Source organism: Ctenocephalides felis, unplaced genomic scaffold (genome assembly GCF_003426905.1).
Source record: "Ctenocephalides felis isolate EL2017-DRISC unplaced genomic scaffold, ASM342690v1 CF-g0.4_SCAFFOLD_03570, whole genome shotgun sequence".
NCBI classification, from domain to species: Eukaryota; Metazoa; Arthropoda; class Insecta; order Siphonaptera; family Pulicidae; genus Ctenocephalides; species Ctenocephalides felis.
Window position 1 is genome coordinate 10709603 of NW_020539724.1, and position 27505 is coordinate 10737107.

General features: G+C 34.7%; 1 protein-coding gene across 1 annotated transcript; it reads right to left on the reverse strand.

The window, feature by feature from the left end:
• Positions 1 to 689: 689 nt before the first annotated feature.
• LOC113383322 (aminopeptidase N-like) lies at positions 690 to 25608 on the reverse strand. Its single transcript, XM_026621587.1, is given in 14 exon segments — positions 690 to 834; positions 902 to 1069; positions 1136 to 1335; positions 1400 to 1555; positions 1558 to 1682; positions 1743 to 1938; positions 2027 to 2210; positions 2277 to 2515; positions 2583 to 2766; positions 2830 to 3123; positions 3212 to 3373; positions 4428 to 5055; positions 5586 to 5664; positions 25326 to 25608. Coding segments are annotated over 14 exon segments (2772 nt in total). The 5' UTR covers positions 25338 to 25608.
• Between the last annotated feature and the right edge of the window lie 1897 nt (positions 25609 to 27505).

Here is a 27505-nt window from a genome sequence, read left to right on the forward strand (position 1 = left end):
TGTTTAATTATATCACATAAAAGTATTTATTAAAATATTTAATTCCATGTTAATTGCATTTCATATGGTTTGAAATGTCTACTGCACACTGGAAAAAACTTGTCAATTGATTGGATTGATTATTTCTTAGAAGTTTTTTAAGATATAAGTATTCATATTTCTAATCAATAAAATATTTACTAATAAATATCTTATATTCTTATAGCTATAATTACATAATTATGTCCTTTCTACTTTTTTTAACCAGTTGACTATAGCTGCATAATTTCGATCCATCCATGCAATATTTCCTTCAGCTCTTTCAACAGCCTGGTCAATCGCTCGGCCTAGGTCTGCTCTATGAATATGACCGAAACGTCTTAACTGCGATATAAATTAATGGTTAATAATAATGATGCTCTCATGTGTTATTAAATTTAGGTAACATAGTATTTGAACGATCAATTGAGAATTCAATATCTAATACAGAACTTAATGCATTCTAAATTAAGTTATTAATCCTGCAATTTTTTTGTTACATGTTTATTAATGTATACTCACTTCGTCCAGTTCAAATTTAGTATTTATCTTCAAGGCTGCCAGTTTTAGAATACTTTGTAAATTTGTGAGTGTACTTCCAAGGCTAAAATCATAAATTGTTAGCAGGTATATTCTGAATTTCTTATGGAATAATTTAGCTTGCTTACTTACTATTTTTTAAGTTTATTCCAATTTTGTCTAATATAAGAAAATACGATTGGCTGCCCTATAACATTATCAGATACTGCTCCAAAAACACGGTACAGATCCTGTTTTCGAATTCCATGTTCTTCGGACATTGCACGATCCAAGTATCTAAATAACAATGAGTTAATAATTTGATGAATTATTATATTAAACAAAATTGCTTTGGTATTTTTACCTGGCAAGTAACCAGGTTTCTCTGGTGCATCCCAAAGCGCTCAAAAGTAGTTCCTTTTCAGAGCTAACCGTTGCTTTCAAGTAACGTTCCCAGGTGAAATCCCAATGATCCTGGCCACCAACTCGAACGGCTGTACAATATACTAAACTCTTCATATTTGCTGGAATTCTGGAAATTGTTAAAGTCAACATTTGATAGAATGGTCGTAATGATTAATATTGTTTAATTTCTTACGGATTATCACGATCTGGATTTGGCGTATTCTTCCAATTTTCAAACATGGTGACGCAATGTCTTAAACAATCTTCCAAACCCAATTCGCAAGCTAAAGAATAGATTTCCATTCTTTTATAAACTGTTAATAAGCTTTCTCCAGATACTTCTTTGAAACCAACTTCCATGTAGGTGGCTCGGAGTAAACGCAACAAGTATTGCTGTGATAAATGATATGTGTAATATAAAAACAATTCGAGCATTTAAATTGTTTCAATAATAAACCTTATAATATTCGAAAGCTCCGGTTTTTGCTAACATGTCGCCAATCATGGTCATTCCATTTATCGCTGCTTTCCATGGTACATATTCTCGTTCATGTGCTAAATATCTTGTTATTTCCAATGCAGTTGAATAATCTAAAAGATCAGCTCGAGCCAAAGGTTCAATGCATCATCCAGCAATTGAGCCCTATTGACGGCACTGATTTGAGCAAACCGATCAGGATCCAAAAGATGCTGTGAAATTAAACGCCAATTTTGTCGGTCATAATTAACTCTGTAAAAACCTAGAAAATAATAATGGATACAGTATATACTTATGTGTTAATACCTTAATAATATTTTACCAGTTTCTTGGATATTAACGATGATCCATTGATTGGAAGACAAAGAAGGTACTTCTACTTTTAGTGAACGAGTATTAAGCCAATGCTGTGTCTTAGTTGAATTAAAATCTGATACTTCTGAAGTTGTAAATGTAATAGGAATTTTCCAAACTTGTTTAGATGCTTTTCTTTCCGAAGACGATAACATAAAACGTATCTATTAAAAAAAAAACAAGATAGAAAATTGCCATTCAAAATTCAAAATTACTATAAAGCTTAATAGTTTTTTAATTATTTTTAATTACCTGACTAAAACTAACAGAAAATTTATCATAATCTCTATCAACGTGCACTACAGGAAATCCAGTTTGAAGAGTCCATGTATCCATAATGTCTTTAACAGTATATCCATCAAGTAAAACGCCTGCTTTTTTGCCTGCTCTGGTCAACGCCTCCCAAAGATCATCTTGTTCAGCAGCCTGATATTTTCTAAAACATAATATTGAAGAAAAATTATTACACTATAATAGTAAGAATTGAGAATTATATTATTACCTTGACTCTAAATAATCGTTCAAACCATGTCTGAAAACTTTGTTTGTAAGAAAGTGATCCATCATCCTTATTATCGCGGCACCTTTTGCATATGAAATTCTATCAAATATTTCATCGACTTCATCAGGATTGTGCACAACAACTGAGACTGGATGAGAAGATGATAAAGCATCTAGACCCATAACACTCTGCAGATCCAGAACTACGAACTGCTCCATTGACCGCCACGTGGGTTCAACCTAGAATAAAATATTTTTTAGTTTAGCTGAAGGATATTTGCTGGGTGACAATTTTTAATTTAGGTACCGCTTCCAATCCAATGTATTCAACATAAGTCGCAAATCCTTCATTCAACCAGAGGTCGGTCCACCAGAATGGAGTGACCAAGTTCCCGAACCATTGATGAGCCAATTCATGAGCCACTACGGTAGCAACTCTTTCTCGAAAAACACTCGATGAAACGCCTTCTTCATATAACATCGCCGTTTCTCTAGAAACAATAAAAGGATTAATTTAAAATAAAAAATTATTAAATATCTTAACTATTTTCTACCTATAAGTGATAAGTCCCCAATTCTCCATAGCCCCTGCACTGAAATCTGGCAATGCTATCATATCAAGTTTGGGCAATGGATATTTTATTCCAAAGTATTCTTCAAAGTATTTGAGCAGTCTAGGCCCCACATCTAATGCATAGCTGGTTGAAGATATTGCTTCACTTCTAGCCCATACAGTGAAATTACCATCAGATTTATTTGCCAAATCTGATACGACAAAGGCCACAAGATAAGTTGACATAGGCACCGATTCTTCGTAGTGATCCCAAACATAGCCTGGTACGTTTTCTCTAAAATTAGAAATTACTTATAATTATAATTATAATTATATATATATATATATATATATATATATATATAATTGTGTTTTATTCTTACACTGGTTCTGAAATAACATTTTTCTTTGGCATGTTCGATATAGAAGTATATTCACGAGGTCTCGCAACGTTTATGGTGAATCGAGCTTTCAAGCTCGGCTCGTCGAAGCACGGAAAAGCTCGCCGGGCGTCCGTCGCCTGGAACTGTGTAGCAGCTAACCATCTTGAAGGAAGAAATTGGAATAATAATAGAATATTAAGTTATTTAGGTAAAATATTATTTCAAAAACAATTTTTTTGCTTGCACTAAAAATTAATCAATATAATGTCCAAATAATGTCTATTACACAACTTACAATATCAGTAATAGTATAAATTAAATGAATTCTTTCAACACATTTTATTTTATCCAATTCAGGTTCTAAAAACATTTTATTTAAAGTAAGGGGGCATCCATTAACCACGTGATGGATTTTTAAGGACCTTTGGACCCCCCCTTGGTGATTTGTGGTAATATTCAAAATTATCCCCCCTCCCCCACCGAACATCACGTGTATTTTTAATTACGAGAAAAAATTGTAAATTTTCAAATTTTGTTTGAAAATGTTTGGATAAAAAATCAGGTTTAGAATAAATATCCTCTACGTGATATTTTGTGATTTTTTGTCAAACTCCCCTTCCTCTAAAAACCACACGTGATTAATAGAAGCCCTCTAATCATGGAACGTATATATATGCTCGTCCTAGATTCTGATTAGAATCGCTTAGTCTCATTTAAAATTCAATTGCTTATCGTAGGCCTATGATATTTTAGTATATTATTTTAGATTATAAAATGTATCGATATACAAAATTTTATTAAAATTGTCAAAATATTTTTTCGGTTTTTGGTTTTTTAAATCCGTTCAAAATTGTGGGCTAAAATGTGGATAAAAAATGTTACGCCATTCTGCTAGCTACAGAGAAATGGTTTGACCGATTGTTGTGCAAAAGTGATGAATGCTAGGGTTTATTGAGTTACATCAAATGGCTTTTAAATTTTTGAAATCGGTCCAGTTGAGAAAATTATCGGCTTACATACACAAACAAACACAGTTTTCAAATATGGTATCATTGGATTCAGATTGACTTGAAAAGTTGAGAATAGATAAAATTAGCAAATCGGATTTTTTCAAAAAAAACAAACTGCTCCTTCGGCAAATTAATAATATTTTTTATACTTGGTAATGCTATCATCTTAAGGTAAATAAAAGGTTATATAAATCAGGTCACCTTACCTTGTAGAATTATTGACCATATATGAACTCCTGTAAAATCCTTGCATATAATCATTAAGCACACCTTCATATTTCATATACACTACATATTCCACTCCAGCATCTAGCAACTCGTTTAATTTTAAAACATAAAATTGTCTAGTTTTATCTTCAACTTGCGATTCAACAACAATATCTTGAATTTTATCACCTTCCACCAATCTTCTAACGTTCACAGAACTTTCATTGACTTTGATATCGTTCACATTTAACGTAATCGAATTTGTATTCTCTAACACTTTAATGATAATACTAACTTCTCCGTTGAATGTAAAATTCCCTTCGATTATAAAAGGCACAAGGGCTATATTGTATGCGACTGGTACTATTGTCTTGGGTAACCGCACATCGATTTTTTTAACGGGAGCATCTGTAGAAATGTCTATATCGTTCGCGACGGTTGTCGTGGAGAAAAGGGCACAAAATGTTGAATTTTCCTCTAAAGAAACCTCTGAAAGTGGATCCATTCGGGGACAAGCCGCAAAGTTGTAGACCGCCAAACCGGTACCGACGACGGTGCAGATGAATATCGCAGCCAGGAGCACCAGAGAGCCATAGGTGAGCTGGACGACACCTTTTCGACGCTCATCTGGAATGAAAATAGACAAAAGATATATATATATATATATATATATGTATTTGGGTGGTCCTTAATATGGACATTTTTGAATTTCCTAGCTCCCAAGGGCTCAAATGGTTCCAAATTGATAAAAAACAATTCTCTGATAGTTTTATCTCTTAATATTGTCTTTTAGATAAAGCGCAATTCAATCAAAGTTTTGTATGGAAATAGTATGAAATTTTTTTCAAAAATAACGCCCTACGACATGTGGTTTAAATTTAAAAAAAATCATCAAAGTTTAAAATTATTTGAAGAGTCGAAATTTTAGTCAAAATTTGCTATTATGAAAAATATAAATAAGAATTTCGTTAACGTTTTTCATTGATTAGTTTTTAGTGAAAGCGAGAACCTAATTTTCGAGCTGAAATATTTTGTCCAAATAGCTATATCTCAATTTCGGTCATTGTGTAATTGAATTATTATATATATTGGGGTGTTCCTAAACCTTGCCCAATGGCAAAATGACACTTACACCTAGTCACAATAATTCTACTTACCAAATACTAGATGAGAGTTTCCCAAACCCGGAGGTTCAACTACTCCTAAGGTCTCACGTGTCATGGTATTTGGGTTATTCTAGAAAACAATGCAAAACAATTTTTTATAATATTTATAATTAGCGAATTTTATTAATTTTAGTTTATGAGGTGTTATTGTAATGAAATGTTATTTACGTGAAAATAAGTAAATAACATATACTAAATTATTTTTATAAAATAATTAGAAAGTGAAAAATTAAAATATATATTTAAAAAAATACTATTAAAAATTATACTTAAATTAACATGGTCCATTGATATGTCAATTTTTTTTATCAAATATTAAATTAAAAAACGTGTAAAACCATTAAAGGATTATGTACCTAATATTTCAAAAATTATATCAAACATTGTAAAACAGAATGTCACTTACCGTCAATATAAAAAAACTAAGTAGAAAATTAAGAAGCTCTATTATAAAATTTTTATTTCAAAATTTGAATAAAATACATGGCGGTAAAAATCTTAAAGTAAAAATCTTGTTCATGTTTTTTTTCCTTGACATTTAATAAAAATGATGATTTTTTGTTTTGTAAATTGAGTAAAAGAAACAGTATATTGTATTCATATATATGTAATAATAATAATGGGTAATACTGCCCTAGGGCATTTCCGTAAACTGAGTTGAAATCCAACTAGATTCAGGGAAGAATAGTGTGATATATGTATATATATAACAAATTTTGATAATTCATAAATAAAAGTTGGGTGTTTTACTAAATCATCTAATCATTAACAGTATAGTATTTTTACAATTTGCCTTGGCCTTGGATATGGCTGTGTCTATACTACATATAACAATATATATGTAAACTATTGTTATATAAGTCAATGTCTTTTTTATTTAATTTTTACAGTGCTCAGAACGAATTAGAATCCTATTGTCCGCCTGTTGGTTACGTGAGATATGTTATGATGAATGACATGCACGCTACGGTTTAGTTAAACATGCTATTATATTTACTGGAAAGTATTTGCATCTTATTAAAATATACATAAATAAATATTAATCCAAGTGATTCGAGTATGTGATTATTAAAAAATTTTTTTTTTCATATTTTAACCCTTACGGGACGGCACCGATTTTAAAACAATCTACTGTACCGGCTGAAAACTTGATTTCATGGTGTATGTTATGCAATTTGTTTGATAAAAATTTGTAGTCATTGAAGGACATACATTTATAATATGAATTTATTTTTGATCATTCTATAAAGAATGGTGATGTTCAAAACAATTTCCAAAATGTATAGCTTGTTGATTTTGACATGTTTTACAATAAAATATTGTTCGTCGCGTTCCTCCTGGTGCTTTTCTGTCAGAACATACAATACAATCCCTTCTATAGCAAAGAAAAAGGCTAAAAACAGTACTAAAATTAATTAATTAAATTTAAAATTATTTTTAAAATACAACACTGTTTATCACTGTTATGTGTAATTTATTCAACGTTTCGATGCAGCAATGCCTGCGAAGGACAATTTTCATGGAAATATTTAAGATTTTTATCTCTAAGTAAAAATTGATCCATTAATCACGTGATCGATTTTGTAAGGATTTTATCCAATTTCCCTCTTTCATTCAAAATTAACCACCCCTTCCCCCACCAAACATCACGTGTATTTTTATATACGAGAAATAATTTTTGATTTTTTTTCAAATGTTTGGATTTTTTTAAAATTCAGGTAAAAATAAATGCACGTGATATCTTACTATAAATAATTATATAATTTAAGTCTCATAGATCTTATATCCGAGTTCAGTTTATATGCAGATACATTACTTTTACTTTCTGGAACATAGAAAACTTGATTTTCTGATGATTTAAAGAGAAAGGTTCGATAGTAAGGTTACTTTCACTATAATTGCCCGATTAGTAATATTTATAATTTACCATTAAAGTGGAAAATATAATATACGTTTATGAATATTAATATCAGTGTAACTTTCAGATAAATAATTTTATGCAAACCCTGTATCTAATTGCTTGTAGTACAATGTATTTTTTATTACCGTTATAAATATTTGAATAAGACTACAAAGTGCGTATAATTTAAAAAAAATACTGAGATTTATGCGCATTTCAATGAAACGATAAAATTCGGCCGACTTTTTATTTGAATTCATTTCAATATGAATTGTAGACACAAAAAATATAAATAAACATAAGTTTTTACAAATAAATCAGTTTGCGACAAAGCTTGTTTATAGACCATTAATTTGCATGCTCATTAAATCAGTGGTGATCAAAGTTCATATGAATCATTGCTCAAATAGAAAAAATATGTATATAAGTCATGCTATAAATTGCTAAAATAAATAGTAGAACACTGATGATTTTCTTCTCATTTTTTAAAAAATTTTATAGTTAAAACTATTTATTTTTAAAGTACATTTATTTAAATTTGTAATGATTATTGTCGATCACGTTTGAACAAAATTTTGATTATACAAAAAATATAAAGTCCAAAATTCCATAAAAATTAATCCAATATAAATTGCTAATATCAATAATAACATGTTTTATATAATAATAATAAGTATGAATGTTGTTAATAATTGAACTACGGAATTATTAAGCATAGTGTTTAAATAAATCAGGGTGAACGTTTCTATTATTTTTTTAAAAAATAATTTTTTCATAAGATTAATTTTTAATCAGTATTTTTTGAAACTTTGAATTTAGTTCATTGCATTTTAAGGAGTTAAAAAAATTCAAAACGGCATTAATTTTTATTAAATATATATTTAAATGTAATATATTTTCTATCTTTTCTTCAAAAATTTTTCTAACTTCAGAAAACAATTCTCAGATATGGCCAATATTAGGAACAAGTTCGTTCCTACTATTGACCATATCTAAGAATTATCTTCTGGAGAGAATATATAAGAAAACATACTAATATTCCAATAACATTATTATTTTTACTAAATAACAAATAAGTATAATGTATTTTCTAACTTCCATTCAAGTTGTTTTTCTTTAAATTTGATCCTAATATTGGCCATCTCTGAAATGTATCTTCCGGTAACAAATCGTTAGAGATTTAATAGACACGTTTTCGTTAGAGAATTTTTTTCAAATTGTCAATAGCTGCTTACATTCTTAAACACATTATAATTAAAATCGCTTTAATAAATCACCTGTTCTAAAATTATAAATGAAAAACGTGGCTCGAATCTGTAGCAACTATTTAAACAAAGAGATTGAATCAGAAACAATTCGAGTGTTAACTGAAATATTTGTATGAAACAACAAACAAAAAAATTAAATTATATCTTGCAATTAAGGAAATATTGAATTCATAGTTTTTATTAGAAGTTGAATATAATTAAAAAAAATATTATAACTAAAATTTCATATTTTTTACTACTAGTCTTAATACTGTTAATTATTTTGAATTGAATTTTAGTATGAGTTGAAATATAAATATAAAAAATAATAAAATTAAAAACGACTATATTAAAAAGGCTATTTGTATATATATATATATACTAGCTGACCCGGCAAACGTTGTTAAGCTAAATAAGGTATATTCTAGACAATTTCTAGAGAATCAAGAATCGTATAATTCAATCGGAGTCCGAATAACTGGAAAAATGTTATTCGACAAAAGGTCCATTTGATCGATACCAAATTTAGGTTCTGAATTTAAATAACATTCCGGAATAATCCGAAGTCCGGATAATCCGAAGTCCGGATAATCCGAAGTCCGGATAATCCGAAGTCCGGATAATCCGAAGTCCGGATAATCGGAAGTCCGGATAATCGGATGTCCGGATAATCGGATGTCCGGATAATCCGAAGTCCGGATAATCGGATGTCCGGATAATCGGATGTCCGGATAATCGGATGTCCGGATAATCGGATGTCCGGATAATCGGATGTCCGGATAATCGGATGTCCGGATAATCGGATGTCCGGATAATCGGATGTCCGGATAATCGGATGTCCGGATAATCGGATGTCCGGATAATCGGATGTCCGGATAATCGGATGTCCGGATAATCGGATGTCCGGATAATCGGATGTCCGGATAATCGGATGTCCGGATAATCGGATGTCCGGATAATCGGATGTCCGGATAATCGGATGTCCGGATAATCGGATGTCCGGATAATCGGATGTCCGGATAATCGGTTGTCCGGATAATCGGTTGTCCGGATAATCGGTTATCCGGATAATCGGATGTCCGGATAATTGTATGTCCGGATAATCGTATGTCCGGATAATCGGATGTCCGGATAATCGGATGTCCGGATAATCGGATGTCCGGATAATAGGATGTCCGGATAATCGGATGTCCGGATAATCGGTTGTCCGGATAATCGGATGTCCGGATAATCGGATATCCGGATAATCGGATGTCTGGATAATCGGATGTCCGGATAATCGGATGTCCGGATAATCGGATGTCCGGATAATCGGTTGTCCGGATAATCGGATGTCCGGATAATCGGATGTCCGGATAATCGGATGTCCGGATAATCGGATGTCCGGATAATCGGATGTCCGGATAATCGGATGTCCGGATAATCGGATGTCCGAATTCCGGATAATCCGAATTCCGGATAATCGGATGTCCGGATAATCCGAATTCCGGATAATCCGAAGCCTATATATTTTTTTAACTTCCCGTAGGGCAAGTTATAGTAATCGCAAAAAAATCAAAAATGAATTTTTTTTTATATCTTTACGTTTCAAAGGTTTCTGAACATTTTGGCATACCTTAGAAAAAATGGATGTATGTGTGTGTGTATGTATGTGCGGATACAAATTTTCGTCGACGATTTCGGGAACACGAATCAACCGATTTGAATAATTCAGAAAACATTCGATTCGTATTGATAAGGAGACGTGCTGATTAGTTTTTGGCGAAGGCATGTCTAGCCGTTCCGAAGATACGGGGCAAAAAGTGCCCAAAACGGAAACTCAGTTTTTAAGAGAACGGAGTGTCCGATTTGAATAATTCAAAAAACATATCACTTGTATTGACAAGATGAAGAATCGGTAAAATGTCCGGATAATCGGATGTCCGGATAATCGGATGTCCGGATAATTGGTTGTCCGGATAATCGGATGTCCGGATAATCGGATGTCCGGATAATCGGTTGTCCAAGTAATCGGATGTCCGGATAATCGGATGTCCGGATAATCGGATGTCTGGATAATCGGATGTCCGGATAATCAGATGTCCGGATAATCGGATGTCCGGATAATCGGTTGTCCGGATAATCGGATGTCCGGATAATCGGATATCCGGATAATCGGATGTCTGGATAATCGGATGTCCGGATAATCGGATGTCCGGATAATCGGATGTCCGGATAATCGGTTGTCCGGATAATCGGATGTCCGGATAATTGTATGTCCGGATAATCGTATGTCCGGATAATCGGATGTCCGGATAATCGGATGTCCGGATAATCGGATGTCCGGATAATAAGATGTCCGGATAATCGGATGTCCGGATAATCGGTTGTCCGGATAATCGGATGTCCGGATAATCGGATATCCGGATAATCGGATGTCTGGATAATCGGATGTCCGGATAATCGGATGTCCGGATAATCGGTTGTCCGGATAATCGGATGTCCGGATAATCGGATGTCCGGATAATCGGATGTCCGGATAATCGGATGTCCGGATAATCGGATGTCCGGATAATCGGATGTCCGGATAATCGGATGTCCGAATTCCGGATAATCCGAATTCCGGATAATCGGATGTCCGGATAATCCGAATTCCGGATAATCCGAATTCCGGATAATCCGAAGCCTATATATTTTTTTAACTTCCCGTAGGGCAAGTTATAGTAATCGCAAAAAAATCAAAAATGAATTTTTTTTTATATCTTTACGTTTCAAAGGTTTCTGAACATTTTGGCATACCTTAGAAAAAATGGATGTATGTGTGTGTGTATGTATGTGCGGATACAAATTTTCGTCGACGATTTCGGGAACACGAATCAACCGATTTGAATAATTCAGAAAACATTCGATTCGTATTGATAAGGAGACGTGCTGATTAGTTTTTGGCGAAGGCATGTCTAGCCGTTCCGAAGATACGGGGCAAAAAGTGCCCAAAACGGAAACTCAGTTTTTAAGAGAACGGAGTGTCCGATTTGAATAATTCAAAAAACATATCACTTGTATTGACAAGATGAAGAATCGGTAAAATGTCCGGATAATCGGATGTCCGGATAATCGGATGTCCGGATAATCGGTTGTCCGGATAATCGGATGTCCGGATAATCGGATGTCCGGATAATCGGTTGTCCAAGTAATCGGATGTCCGGATAATCGGATGTCCGGATAATCGGATGTCTGGATAATCGGATGTCCGGATAATCAGATGTCCGGATAATCGGATGTCCGGATAATCGGTTGTCCGGATAATCGGATGTCCGGATAATCGGATATCCGGATAATCGGATGTCTGGATAATCGGATGTCCGGATAATCGGATGTCCGGATAATCGGATGTCCGGATAATCGGTTGTCCGGATAATCGGATGTCCGGATAATCGGATGTCCGGATAATCGGATGTCCGGATAGTCGGATGTCCGGATAATCGGATGTCCGGATAATCGGATGTCCGGATAATCGAATGTCCGGATAATCGGATGTCCGGATAATCGGTTGTCCGGATAATCGGATGTCCGGATAATCGGATGTCCGGATAATCGGATGTCCGGATAATCGGATGTCCGGATAATCGAATGTCCGGATAATCGGTTGTCCGGATAATCGGATGTCCGGATAATCGGATGTCCGGATAATCGGATGTCCGGATAATCGGATGTCCGGATAATCGGATGTCCGGATAATCGGATGTCCGGATAATCGGATGTCCGGATAATCGGATGTCCGGATAATCGGTTGTCCGGATAATCGGTTGTCCGGATAATTGGTTGTCCGGATAATCGGATGTCCGGATAATCGGTTGTCCGGATAATCGGTTGTCCGGATAATAGGATGTCCGGATAATCGGTTGTCCGGATAATCGGATGTCCGGATAATCGGATGTCCGGATAATCGGATGTCCGGATAATCGGATGTCCGGATAATCGAATGTCCGGATAATCGGATGTTCGGATAATCGGATGTCCGGATAATCGGATGTCCGGATAATCGGATGTCCGGATAATCGGTTGTCCGGATAATCGGTTGTCCGGATAATCGGTTGTCCGGATAATCGGATGTCCGGATAATCGGATGTCCGGATAATCGGTTGTCCGGATAATCGGTTGTCCGGATAATCGGTTGTCCGGATAATCGGATGTCCGGATTATCGGATGTCCGGATAATCGGTTGTCCGGATAATCGGATGTCCGGATAATCGGATGTCCGGATAATCGGATGTCCGGATAATAGGTTGTCCGGATAATCGGTTGTCCGGATAATCGGATGTCCGGATAATCGGTTGTCCGGATAATCGGGTGTCCGGATAATCGGATGTCCGGATAATCGGATGTCCGGATAATTGGATGTCCGGATAATCGGATGTCCGGATAATCGGATGTCCGGATAATCGGTTGTCCGGATAATCGAATGTCCGGATAATCGGATGTCCGGATAATCGGATGTCCGGATAATCGGATGTCCGGATAATCGGTTGTCCGGATAATCGGATGTCCGGATAATCGGATGTCCGGATAATTGGATGTCCGGATAATCGGATGTCCGGATAATCGGATGTCCGGATAATCGGATGTCCGGATAATCGGATGTCCGGATAATCGGATGTTCGGATAATCGGATGTCCGGATAATCGGATGTCCGGATAATCGGATGTCCGGATAATCGGATGTCCGGATAATCGGATGTCCGGATAATCGGATGTCCGGATAATCGGATGTCCGGATAATCGGTTGTCCGGATAATCGGATGTCCGGATAATCGGATGTCCGGATAATCGGATGTCCGGATAATCGGATGTCCGGATAATCGGATGTCCGGATAATCGGATGTCCGGATAATCGGTTGTCCGGATAATCGGATGTCCGGATAATCGGATGTCCGGATAATCGGATGTCCGGATAATCGGATGTCCGGATAATCGGATGTCCGGATAATCTGTTGTCCGGATAATCGGTTGTCCGGATAATTGGTTGTCCGGATAATCGGATGTCCGGATAATCGGTCGTCCGGATAATCGGTTGTCCGGATAATCGGATGTCCGGATAATCGGATGTCCGGATAATCGGATGTCCGGATAATCGGATGTCCGGATAATCGGTTGTCCGGATAATCGGATGTCCGGATAATCGGATGTCCGGATAATCGGATGTCCGGATAATCGGATGTCCGGATAATCGGATGTCCGGATAATCGGTTGTCCGGATAATCGGTTGTCCGGATAATTGGTTGTCCGGATAATCGGATGTCCGGATAATCGGTTGTCCGGATAATCGGTTGTCCGGATAATCGGATGTCCGGATAATCGGATGTCCGGATAATCGGATGTCCGGATAATAGGTTGTCCGGATAATCGGATGTCCGGATAATCGGATGTCCGGATAATCGGATGTCCGGATAATCGGATGTCCGGATAATCGGTTGTCCGGATAATCGGTTGTCCGGATAATCGGATGTCCGGATAATCGGATGTCCGGATAATTGGATGTCCGGATAATCGGATGTCCGGATAATCGGATGTCCGGATAATCGGATGTCCGGATAATCGGATGTCCGGATAATCGGTTGTCCGGATAATCGGATGTCCGGATAATCGGATGTCCGGATAATCGGATGTCCGGATAATCGGATGTCCGGATAATCGGATGTCCGGATAATCTGTTGTCCGGATAATCTGTTGTCCGGATAATCGGTTGTCCGGATAATTGGTTGTCCGGATAATCGGATGTCCGGATAATCGGTCGTCCGGATAATCGGTTGTCCGGATAATCGGATGTCCGGATAATCGGATGTCCGGATAATCGGATGTCCGGATAATCGGATGTCCGGATAATCGGTTGTCCGGATAATCGGATGTCCGGATAATCGGATGTCCGGATAATCGGATGTCCGGATAATCGGTTGTCCGGATAATCGGATGTCCGGATAATCGGTTGTCCGGATAGTCGGATGTCCGGATAATCGGATGTCCGGATAATCGGATGTCCGGATAATCGGATGTCCGGATAATCGGATGTCCGGATAATCGGTTGTCCGGATAATCGGATGTCCGGATAATCGGATGTCCGGATAATCGGATGTCCGGATAATCGGATGTCCGGATAATCGGATGTCCGGATAATCGGATGTCCGGATAATCGGATGTCCGGATAATCGGATGTCCGGATAATCGGTTGTCCGGATAATCGGTTGTCCGGATAATCGGTTGTCCGGATAATCGGATGTCCGGATAATCGGTTGTCCGGATAATCGGTTGTCCGGATAATAGGATGTCCGGATAATCGGTTGTCCGGATAATCGGATGTCCGGATAATCGGATGTCCGGATAATCGGATGTCCGGATAATCGGTTGTCCGGATAATCGAATGTCCGGATAATCGGATGTCCGGATAATCGGATGTCCGGATAATCGGATGTCCGGATAATCGGATGTCCGGATAATCGGTTGTCCGGATAATCGGTTGTCCGGATAATCGGTTGTCCGGATAATCGGTTGTCCGGATAATCGGATGTCCGGATAATCGGATGTCCGGATAATCGGTTGTCCGGATAATCGGTTGTCCGGATAATCGGTTGTCCGGATAATCGGATGTCCGGATAATCGGATGTCCGGATAATCGGTTGTCCGGATAATCGAATGTCCGGATAATCGGATGTCCGGATAATCGGATGTCCGGATAATCGGTTGTCCGGATAATCGGATGTCCGGATAATCGGATGTCCGGATAATTGGATGTCCGGATAATCGGATGTCCGGATAATCGGATGTCCGGATAATCGGATGTCCGGATAATCGGATGTCCGGATAATCGGATGTCCGGATAATCGGATGTTCGGATAATCGGATGTCCGGATAATCGGATGTCCGGATAATCGGATGTCCGGATAATCGGATGTCCGGATAATCGGATGTCCGGATAATCGGATGTCCGGATAATCGGTTGTCCGGATAATCGGTTGTCCGGATAATCGGATGTCCGGATAATCGGATGTCCGGATAATCGGATGTCCGGATAATCGGATGTCCGGATAATCGGATGTCCGGATAATCGGTTGTCCGGATAATCGGATGTCCGGATAATCGGTTGTCCGGATAATCGGATGTCCGGATAATCGGATGTCCGGATAATCGGATGTCCGGATAATCGGATGTCCGGATAATCGGATGTCCGGATAATCGGTTGTCCGGATAATCGGTTGTCCGGATAATCGGATGTCCGGATAATCGGTTGTCCGGATAATCGGATGTCCGGATAATCGGATGTCCGGATAATCGGATGTCCGGATAATCGGTTGTCCGGATAATCGGATGTCCGGATAATCGGATGTCCGGATAATCGGATGTCCGGATAATCGGTTGTCCGGATAATCGGATGTCCGGATAATCGGATGTCCGGATAATCGGATGTCCGGATAATCGGATGTCCGGATAATCGGTTGTCCGGATAATCGGATGTCCGGATAATCGGATGTCCGGATAATCGGATGTCCGGATAATCGGATGTCCGGATAATCGGATGTCCGGATAATCTGTTGTCCGGATAATCGGTTGTCCGGATAATTGGTTGTCCGGATAATCGGATGTCCGGATAATCGGTCGTCCGGATAATCGGTTGTCCGGATAATCGGATGTCCGGATAATCGGATGTCCGGATAATCGGATGTCCGGATAATCGGATGTCCGGATAATCGGTTGTCCGGATAATCGGATGTCCGGATAATCGGATGTCCGGATAATCGGATGTCCGGATAATCGGATGTCCGGATAATCGGATGTCCGGATAATCGGTTGTCCGGATAATCGGTTGTCCGGATAATTGGTTGTCCGGATAATCGGATGTCCGGATAATCGGTCGTCCGGATAATCGGATGTCCGGATAATCGGATGTCCGGATAATTGGATGTCCGGATAATCGGATGTCCGGATAATCGGATGTCCGGATAATCGGGTGTCCGGATAATCGGATGTTCGGATAATCGGATGTCCGGATAATCGGATGTCCGGATAATCGGTTGTCCGGATAATCGGATGTCCGGATAATCGGATGTCCGGATAATCGGATGTCCGGATAATCGGATGTCCGGATAATCGGTTGTCCGGATAATCGGATGTCCGGATAATCGGTTGTCCGGATAATCGGATGTCCGGATAATCGGATGTCCGGATAATCGGATGTCCGGATAATCGGATGTCCGGATAATCGGATGTCCGGATAATCGGTTGTCCGGATAATCGGTTGTCCGGATAATTGGTTGTCCGGATAATCGGATGTCCGGATAATCGGTCGTCCGGATAATCGGTTGTCCGGATAATCGGATGTCCGGATAATCGGATGTCCGGATAATCGGATGTCCGGATAATAGGTTGTCCGGATAATCGGATGTCCGGATAATCGGATGTCCGGATAATCGGATGTCCGGATAATCGGATGTCCGGATAATCGGTTGTCCGGATAATCGGATGTCCGGATAATCGGATGTCCGGATAATCGGATGTCCGGATAATAGGTTGTCCGGATAATCGGATGTCCGGATAATCGGGTGTCCGGATAATCGGGTGTCCGGATAATCGGGTGTCCGGATAATCGGATGTCCGGATAATCGGATGTCCGGATAATCGGATGTCCGGATAATCGGATGTCCGGATAATCGGATGTCCGGATAGTCGGTTGTCCGGATAATCGAATGTCCGGATAATCGGATGTCCGGATAATCGGATGTCCGGATAATCGGATGTCCGGATAATCGGTTGTCCGGATAATCGGATGTCCGGATAATCGGATGTCCGGATAATTGGATGTCCGGATAATCGGATGTCCGGATAATCGGATGTCCGGATAATCGGGTGTCCGGATAATCGGATGTTCGGATAATCGGATGTCCGGATAATCGGATGTCCGGATAATCGGTTGTCCGGATAATCGGATGTCCGGATAATCGGATGTCCGGATAATCGGATGTCCGGATAATCGGATGTCCGGATAATCGGTTGTCCGGATAATCGGATGTCCGGATAATCGGATGTCCGGATAATCGGATGTCCGGATAATCGGATGTCCGGATAATCGGATGTCCGGATAATCGGATGTCCGGATAATCGGATGTCCGGATAATCGGTTGTCCGGATAATCGGTTGTCCGGATAATCGGTTGTCCGGATAATCGGTTGTCCGGATAATCGGATGTCCGGATAATCGGATGTCCGGATAATCGGATGTCCGGATAATCGGATGTCCGGATAATCGGTCGTCCGGATAATCGGTCGTCCGGATAATCGGTTGTCCGGATAATCGGTTGTCCGGATAATCGGTTGTCCGGATAATCGGTTGTCCGGATAATCGGTTGTCCGGATAATCGGTTGTCCGGATAATAGGATGTCCGGATAATCGGATGTCCGGATAATCGGATGTCCGGATAATCGGATGTCCGGATAATTGGATGTCCGGATAATCGGATGTCCGGATAATCGGATGTCCGGATAATCGGATGTCCGGATAATCGGATGTCTGGATAATCGGATGTCCGGATAATCGGATGTCCGGATAATCGGTTGTCCGAATAATCGGATGTCCGGATAATCGGATGTCCGGATAATCGGATGTCCGGATAATCGGATGTCCGGATAATCGGATGTCCGGATAATCGGATGTCCGGATAATCGGATGTCCGGATAATCGGATGTCCGGATAATCGGATGTCCGGATAATCGGTTGTCCGGATAATCGGTTGTCCGGATAATCGGATGTCCGGATAATCGGTTGTCCGGATAATCGGGTGTCCGGATAATCGGATGTCCGGATAATCGGATGTCCGGATAATCGGTTGTCCGGATAATCGGATGTCCGGATAATCGGTTGTCCGGATAATCGGTTGTCCGGATAATCGGATGTGCGGATAATCGGATGTCCGGATAATCGGATGTCCGGATAATCGGATGTCCGGATAATCGGATGCTCGGATAATCGGATGTCCGGATAATCGGATGTCCGGATAATCGGTTGTCCGGATAATCGGATGTCCGGATAATCGGATGTCCGGATAATCGGATGTCCGGATAATCGGATGTCCGGATAATCGGATGTCCGGATAATCGGATGTCCGGATGATCGGATGTCCGGATAATCGGATGTCCGGATAATCGGATGTCCGGATAATCGGTTGTCCGGATAATCGGTTGTCCGGATAATCGGATGTCCGGATAATCGGATGTCCGGATAATCGGATGTCCGGATAATCGGAATGAGCCATTTGGCGGTCAAAAATGATTATTAGACATATGCACATCAAATTATCAGATATTTTATAGAGATTTTAACAATCAGTATACATTTTGTTAACATTCCTATGGGTTCCGTACCAATGCTTACGCGTCAAAATAAAGAAAAAAAAATTTTTTCAAAAAAAAAAAAAATTAAAAAAAAAAATTTTTTTTTTAAAAAAAATTTTTTTCAAAAAAAAGTAATTTTTTGTCCAATTTATAGTTTCTCAAAAATCTTATCTTTTCAAAGTATATTTTTTTCAAAAATGGTAATCGTTTTTAAAAAAATAATAATTTTTGGTACGGAAAGTTCCAGCAATTTGCCTTAAGGCACGATGCCTTAATTGCCTTAAGACAGAATTCCACTTACAGTTAGTTTTATTGTTTGAACAGCAATCAGAACTCCTATATGTTCTATAACCGAATAAAGTGTGTGTTAAAATCCGGAGTGTTGTATTGTTCATATTTAACATTTAACATAATATATATATATATATATATATATATATATATATATACGAGTATATATATATATATATATATATATATACTAGCTGACCCGGCAAACGTTGTTTTGCTAAATAAGGTATATTCTAGACAATTTCTAGAGAATCAAAAATATTAATACTTTAAGTGTATAAGGATGTGTTCTTTGAATGCTATATACAATGAAGTATTATAAAAACAATAAACCCCATTGGTTTATTTAAACTGGAAGATTTATACACTTTCTATAGGAAATAGTATAAACCATCCAAGTCTTTTTTGGTCTTTCCACTAATTGATTACGTTTCAAGTTTTTCATATTGTTTTTGGATTCTGGATTTTGTGTATAATTGTAAATAATACTACTGAGTTTATACAAAATTTTCAAATTTTTGCGAGGAGAGATAGAAAATAAATATTTAAAATTCAAAAAAGTATTTCTTTTTTCACCTGCTTTTTGAAAAGTTTCAAGTAACATTCGGTGAAAAAAAGTAAATATAATATAAAGTATATATGTAGAGCAGGGCGAGGCACAAAGGTCCAATTTGACTTTGAGCAAATGTAAACTATATTGTGAAAACCATAACAATTATATCACAGCAAATAACACATATCAAACGAACAATTATCTGAGTTCAATAAACTGCCTTCTACTTCATCATTGTAGAAATGTGCTTTTTTGCCGTCTTTCAAAAATTTGTTATCTAGACCTTTTTACCCTGTAGGCGGGGTAACTTGAAACGGGCAGGTGGCAAAAAGATTTAAAACCTTATTATAGTTTCAAAGGAATTTTACAAAATAATTACATTTTTAACTAATGCTTAAAAACTACCAACGGAAGAAAATACTTTTATTATGGATTCTCAAAGATTACCGTTTATCTCCCCCATTTCAAAGATTACCGTTTTCAAATCAAGCTGGTAGCTGGCTATACATCTTTTCTCCTCTACTTTCAAATATTGTTGTTAAACAATGCTTAACTTTACTGATTTTTGACAAATCGGTGGTTGGCCTTTTTAACCCCGGACCTTCATATATTACTATCTATTCTGCGATAAATTCTGGGAAATTATAACTGGAAAAATGTTATTCGACAAAAGGTCCATTTGATCGATACCAAATTTAGGTTCTGAATTTAAATAACATAAATAAAAAATAATATAACCTAGAAAATGTTTTATAAATACCAATGAGCATATAATTATACAAATAAGATCTTTTAGAGCACCGTGTTTGAGAAAAATATGCCAAAAATGCATTTTCATATTAACATATCAAAAAAGTTTATATTTTGAGTCTCTAGTAACACTTGGGGCCCGTTTACTAACGTTTTTGTATATAAATAAAACTACAAACAAAACTACTTACTACAAATTTATCACAAAAAAATAATATTCGCGTAAAACATCCTATTAAACGTAATTGAACATCATCTGTCAAAAGCGTTTGACATTTCATGAAATTGCCACCGTCCATTGTTCTATTTAAATTACGCTTCTACAAAAATTTTCAAATTCAAAATGTAAAGTTTCTACGCGGATTTGAAATAATTTCTTACCTTTTGGACATTCTCTGGATTAGCACGAATTTTTCAAGACTAAGACTGGCCCAATCGATTCAGCCGTTTTCGAGTTTTATTCGGACATTTGAAAGAGAGCTCCATTTTTATATATAAGATATATATATATATATATATATATATATATATTTATAAACGATTATAAAAGATTTTTTGATATGTTAGATAGAGATACAGCCTGTATCATGGATGATCATCCAGCATCATACACAATTTTTCATATAAAATTCATATAATGCATGCATTTGTATGATGTAGCGTTTCACCATAATTAAACTTTTTTCTATAATAAGTAATAAATTACAATGAAAAACAAATGATGACTTCACAAAAGAACATGTTAGATTTTTTAATAGGTCCATCTTAAAAACAGGCATCACCAACATCACCAACTTTTTCTCTTGTAATTATTTATATACATAATTTTATAAAAAATGTTAATTCATAATTTAAAGCATAAATAAACACTTAGATCAAATTTTATTACAAATAATAATTATTACACCATCAATAATTGCATAATGTATGCTAACTTTTTAGCACATCCAAATAAAATTCGTGAGCAATTATACCATTCATGCAAAAAATGCTCAAAATCGGTTATAACTTGTTAATGTATACTAGTTTAAATGATTATTTAGTGTATATATGTTTAGTCTATATTTATTTTGTTATAAATTATAATATATCGATTTGGTTTGCTGATATATTGATTGAACTAACGTAAGAGCAAATAAATCTCAAATGTAGTATAAACATAAACACAATTTTAATTGAAAATTTTATATATATATATATATATATATATATATATATGATAAAACATAAAAAAAATAATGATTTATAAATTAATCTTTAATTCCTAAACGTTTCGACATACAATTTGGTGTCATCACTGGGTCTATAAAGGAATAAATTAAGAAATTGATATAAACTATAAAAAAATTGGGTAAAATGTCATCAAAATTAACTACTCATAACTTAACTATCATATAAATTTATATATAAAAATAAAAAAAAAATAATTTGTGGATTTATATTTATAATTTAATCACTTGTAATGTAAATATTAATTATTTAATTTCGAATAACAAAATAATTGCTCACTTTATTTGTGTATATATAAATCGAATCGTTATTTTTTGTATATATATATATATATGTATATATGCATATATATAATTAAATTTGATCAATGTTTGTATGTATATATTTGACCGAATTAGCAAACATGTACCGTAAATGAAATTCGCAGCAAAAAACTTGATTGTTTTTTTTTATGATCGCGTAACACTTTTATTATCCAAGTAAAAAATGATTCTCATTTCGATTGAAAACAATCCCATAGCACAATAACATATAAATATATTAGGGTGGTCCTTAATATGGACATTTTCGAATTTCCTTGCTCCCAAGGGCTCAAATGGTTCCTAATTGATAAAAAACAATTCTCTGAAAGTTTTAGCTCTCAATATTAACTTTTAGATAGTGCGCAATATATATATATATATATATATATATATAATTATATACATTTTTTACTTTCATAATTTTTTGAAATCTTACATGGTTTGCTATCGTTTTAGAACTGCCCCATGATGACACACATTTATTCCAGAAACGTATGAAATTGATATTATTGAATAACATTATTTTTTACAAGACGCTGATAATATTTTCAAAAGTATAAACAAAATATAAATTACAAAAAAATTCTATATATTTCATTCAGAAAATAATTTGTGTGTGTGTTATAATTTTTCATCAGTTTTTCCATACAATTTAAAGTATAAGTTCATGATGATCATAGTGGTATATGTATAAATTATTACTAATCATTTTGAATTTTTTTGAAACATATATAATTTTTACATTATATATATGTATATATATATATATATATATATTTTATTTATTTTCTTGATTTGTTTTACTATTAATATTTTTACGCTAACTATAGTGAAAATATTTATTCGAAACTAATACAATTTTTATATTTTAAAAGCTTTTAACTTTTACGTGCAAAAAATGGGCTAATTTGTTCCACAAACCGTGATTTATCTTACAAGTTATAATAAATTGTTTTAAGAGTGTTCTAAAAATAAAAAGCAGTGTGCAGTTTCTATGGCTTAGAGAAACTATTCAGTAAATTATCCTAAACATCACAATTGTAATGAAATATACTTTAATAATTAATACTTTAATATTAATTTAATTTGCAAAAATTATTAAACATATTTTTATTATAGCTGAATGTACGTGTTTAGTTTGCTATGAACAATAAACCAAAAAAAAAAAATATTTAGATTGAAGTTATTATTCATGATATTTTTTTAGGGAATTGGTTATAAAATTTACTTTTTAATGGGGATTTAATTGAAAAAAAAAATTAGTACATCAAAAGTACTAAATAGTGATTAAATTTTCAAATATTTGTATAAAAATTTGTATTTTTTGTTCTGCTCCTGAATAAGGAGGTATCCCATTTCTTCGAAACCTAGGAATATATGACAAATCAAATATTATCTTGTAAAAAAAGTCTTATATATACGATGAGAAGTATATTTAATAGCATAAGGCAAAGTAAATATACAAAATGCAAACAAATAATATAATTAATGTTTATACAAGAACCAAGTGTATGAAAAATCGCTTATATGATTTATATATCTCTTTAAATCTTGAAACAAATATTTCAGTATACATCTCATATTATTTAGTATCGTATTTTCTGATGAACTAATTTATTTGTCAAAACAAATTTATAAAAAATTTATAACTAATTTATTACTAATTCAATACTAAAAACTAATTGCCCAATTCTTTACAAGACGCATATATAAATTATTCTAAAATATTAAAAATAATATAATATTGATATATTTGATATTTAATTTTAATTTAAAAATATTTAAATATGATAATAAATATTTAAACTAGATCATAAATGATGCTTTAATAATGAAAAATTGTAGCACATAGGAATTATTTTATGAAGTGAATAAATATTATATAATTTTGATATACGTACACCTGTATAAGTAACTACCTGTATATATACACTTGTACATATACACAGATGTGGAAGATTTTTAAATTTCTATTTACCTTACTTATACTCATTACTACTATAGAAAAGTAATTTTCCTAATATGTTACGGGGCTAATATTCAAATCAATTAAAAATCATCAAAAATATAAGAAATATATAATTGTATACCAAAATGAATAATTTATAAAGAACCACACCTGTATATGCAGTAAAAATTTTGATTTTTTTTTTATTTATCATATATATACTACTGGCTTTGAATAAAATAAATTTATAAAATTTTGCAATACTAGTAACGTAGATTTTTCTATTGGAGAATATTCTAATCAATTAGAAATCATTAAAAATATTTGAAAATGTAATACACACATGTATAAATGTAATTAATATATATACATATAAAAATGTATATAGATAGACGAAAAAAAAATTTCTGAAAAATAATTGAGAAAAAAACTATTTTGAAACAATTTTTTTTTCCAAAATCAATTATTTTATTAAATAAGCAAAAAGTCTTTGAATTATTCAAATCGGACGCTTAGTTCTCTCAAAAACTGCTACTTTTTGCACATTTAGCTCTGTATCTTCAAAATGGCTGGGCCTGCCTTTGCCAAAAACTAATAACCCTTTATCCCAATCATTACTAATTGAATGTTTAGAATTAGATCATTTCAATCGGATACTCCGTTCTCTCAAAAACTCGATTTCTATTTTCTGCACTCTTTGCTCCGTTTCTTCGTAACTGCTGGACCTGCCTTTGCCAAAAACTAATCAGCTCATCTCCCTATCAATAGGAATCGAATATTTTTCGAACCATTCAAATCGGTTGATCCGTGCGCCCGAAAACGTGGACGAAAAATTGTATCCATACATACATACACACACACATCCATTTTTTCTGAGATACTCCAAAATGCTCAGAAACCTTCAAAACGTCGAGAAATGTAAAAATTTTCAATTACGATTTTTGGACGATTACAATAACTTACCCCACGGGAAGTTAAAAAAAAATAAAAAAATATACATATACCAAAATTATGGTTTAATTGATGCATAAATAGAAACTAAAGAAAAATTATAACAAATACACCTGTTATTTCAGGTAATATTAATTGTAATTTTTTTAACTCACACCTGTGTGTTTCTGTGTATGTAGTGGAAGATTTTTAAATATTTATTTACCTTATATTTCATTAAAAGTTAATCTAAAGTCTCCACAGCCATCCAGCACTTAAAAAATTAGGCTAAAAACACTTCCCACATTAATTAAGCACATATGTCGACTAATTTTCCCACAACATCACAAAGCACATGGTTGTAAATACTATCATAGGACCGACCTATAGGTATTATTTATTATGTGTTTTTCGAGGTCATTTTTAACAATGTCGTTACATGGCCACATAAATTGTGTTTTTTTATATAAAGTTACTTGATTTAAAAAAAATATTTTTTTATTAAAAGCGTCCTGAGACGAACGCGACGAGTTTCATACTGACTGTTAGAAATTTTCAGCGTGTTCGCATTTGCCGGGTTTGTAAGTTGTAAGGAGGAGGGACGTAGTAGTAAAGGCGCCGGAAGACAGGGCCGGATAGTATAGTTCACTATTGAGGACCTTGAGGCAAATTGCTGGAACTGTCCCTACCGCAATGAAAAATTAATAACAAAAATTTATATCCGCACACACACATCAATTTTTTCTAAGATGTGCCAAAACGTTCAGACACTTCTGAAACGTAAAGATATATAAAAATTTTTATTCTCGATTTTTGGACGATTACAATAACTTACCCTACGGAAAGTTAAATATTCGGAAATTTTAGTCGTTATTATACCCAGGCGATATTCGACATACTCAGACAAAAGACCCAGTCTCAGACATACTCAGACAAAAGACCCAGTCTGGGATGCATAAAAGCATTTCCTTCGTTGCACAAAAAAAACCAAAGACTAAAATTTTTTTCAAATTAGTTCATATGATTTTCATATCAATTTTATATTGAAAAAGCAAATCAAGATATTATATTTCTATTTTCTAGCCAAATATAAGAACACGAAGAAGATATCCAAAATTAATTTAACTTGTGATCAATTGAGTAATAAAATAATTATTTGTGTTTGAAATTGGACTCAGGACAATATAATCTTAAAAAAACTTAAATTTTTATTTAACTTTGACTATAGAAAAAAAATATGTTGGCACTACGCTTCAAGTCATTCTGCAACTTTTAACACCAGACTTTTGAAAGTCTGCTCTTTCGTCGATTTTTTCCTAAAAACGTACAAATTGACAAATAATATTCACTTACAGATTAATTATTTTAATTTTAGTTGCTTTATTTTTTGCATAATTAGATTTAACTATACAGGTTCGAAATAGATCCACTGTAATTCAATAACTTTTTTATAACCTGAAATCAATTTGTTGTTTCTGTTATTTTCGGATGTTTTCATTCAACAGTATCAATAAAGTTGCATATCAGAATAATAAATTATATGATGATTTACTGAAATATTCCATTCGCCTTTGATCTTGAGGCGTCTTGAAAATTTATAGCTTTCTATTTTTGTCATTTTTTTACGTTAGGTCGTTCCATTTGAATAGTTTTATTTAAAACAAATAAAAAATCTTAGTAGAAGCATTCTAAAATTCTTTTAGTTTTAACACTACACTTACAGTTTTATACACTTGCCCCATTTTGAATGGAAAATCCTATTTTCAGCAAATATTAGAGAAGATTCATAATAAATTTTGATATAAAATATATTTTTTAAAACATATTTTTGGAAAACCTCAGTACAGATTTATTAAATATAAAATATTGATTGTACAAATTTACATACCTTTTGAGAAAATATATCAGACATTTTCACCAGACATTTAAAAAATATTTAAACAGGTGTTTCTTTTCAAACCATGTTCTATATTATTTGCAAAATTCATTCCATTTTCTTTCAAATCTAGTACAATTTGTGCCATTTATAGAATGTTGTTATTAAATCTGTATTTTTGGGTGTTCATAGTTACTTTCTCGCAGGTAAAATGAATATTTATGCAAATTTAACAATAATAAAATAGTGTTTTTATAAATGGACATTGAAATGTTTGAACTTGACCTCGAACGTTTATTGAATTATTGATTTCAATGCGAATGATTTTTGCTTATTAATTGAAGATGATTCGATTTGGAGGATAACTTGATTTTTTTTATCAATGTTTTCTAGACTCATCAGGTTATTTATACTTACTAATTTTGAAAACAATATCTTTCATAGATTGTTCGTTGATGTATAAAAATTTCTCGTTAATTTTTTTATTTATATTGTATAACTGGGCATTTAATGAATTTTGGACTCCTTCC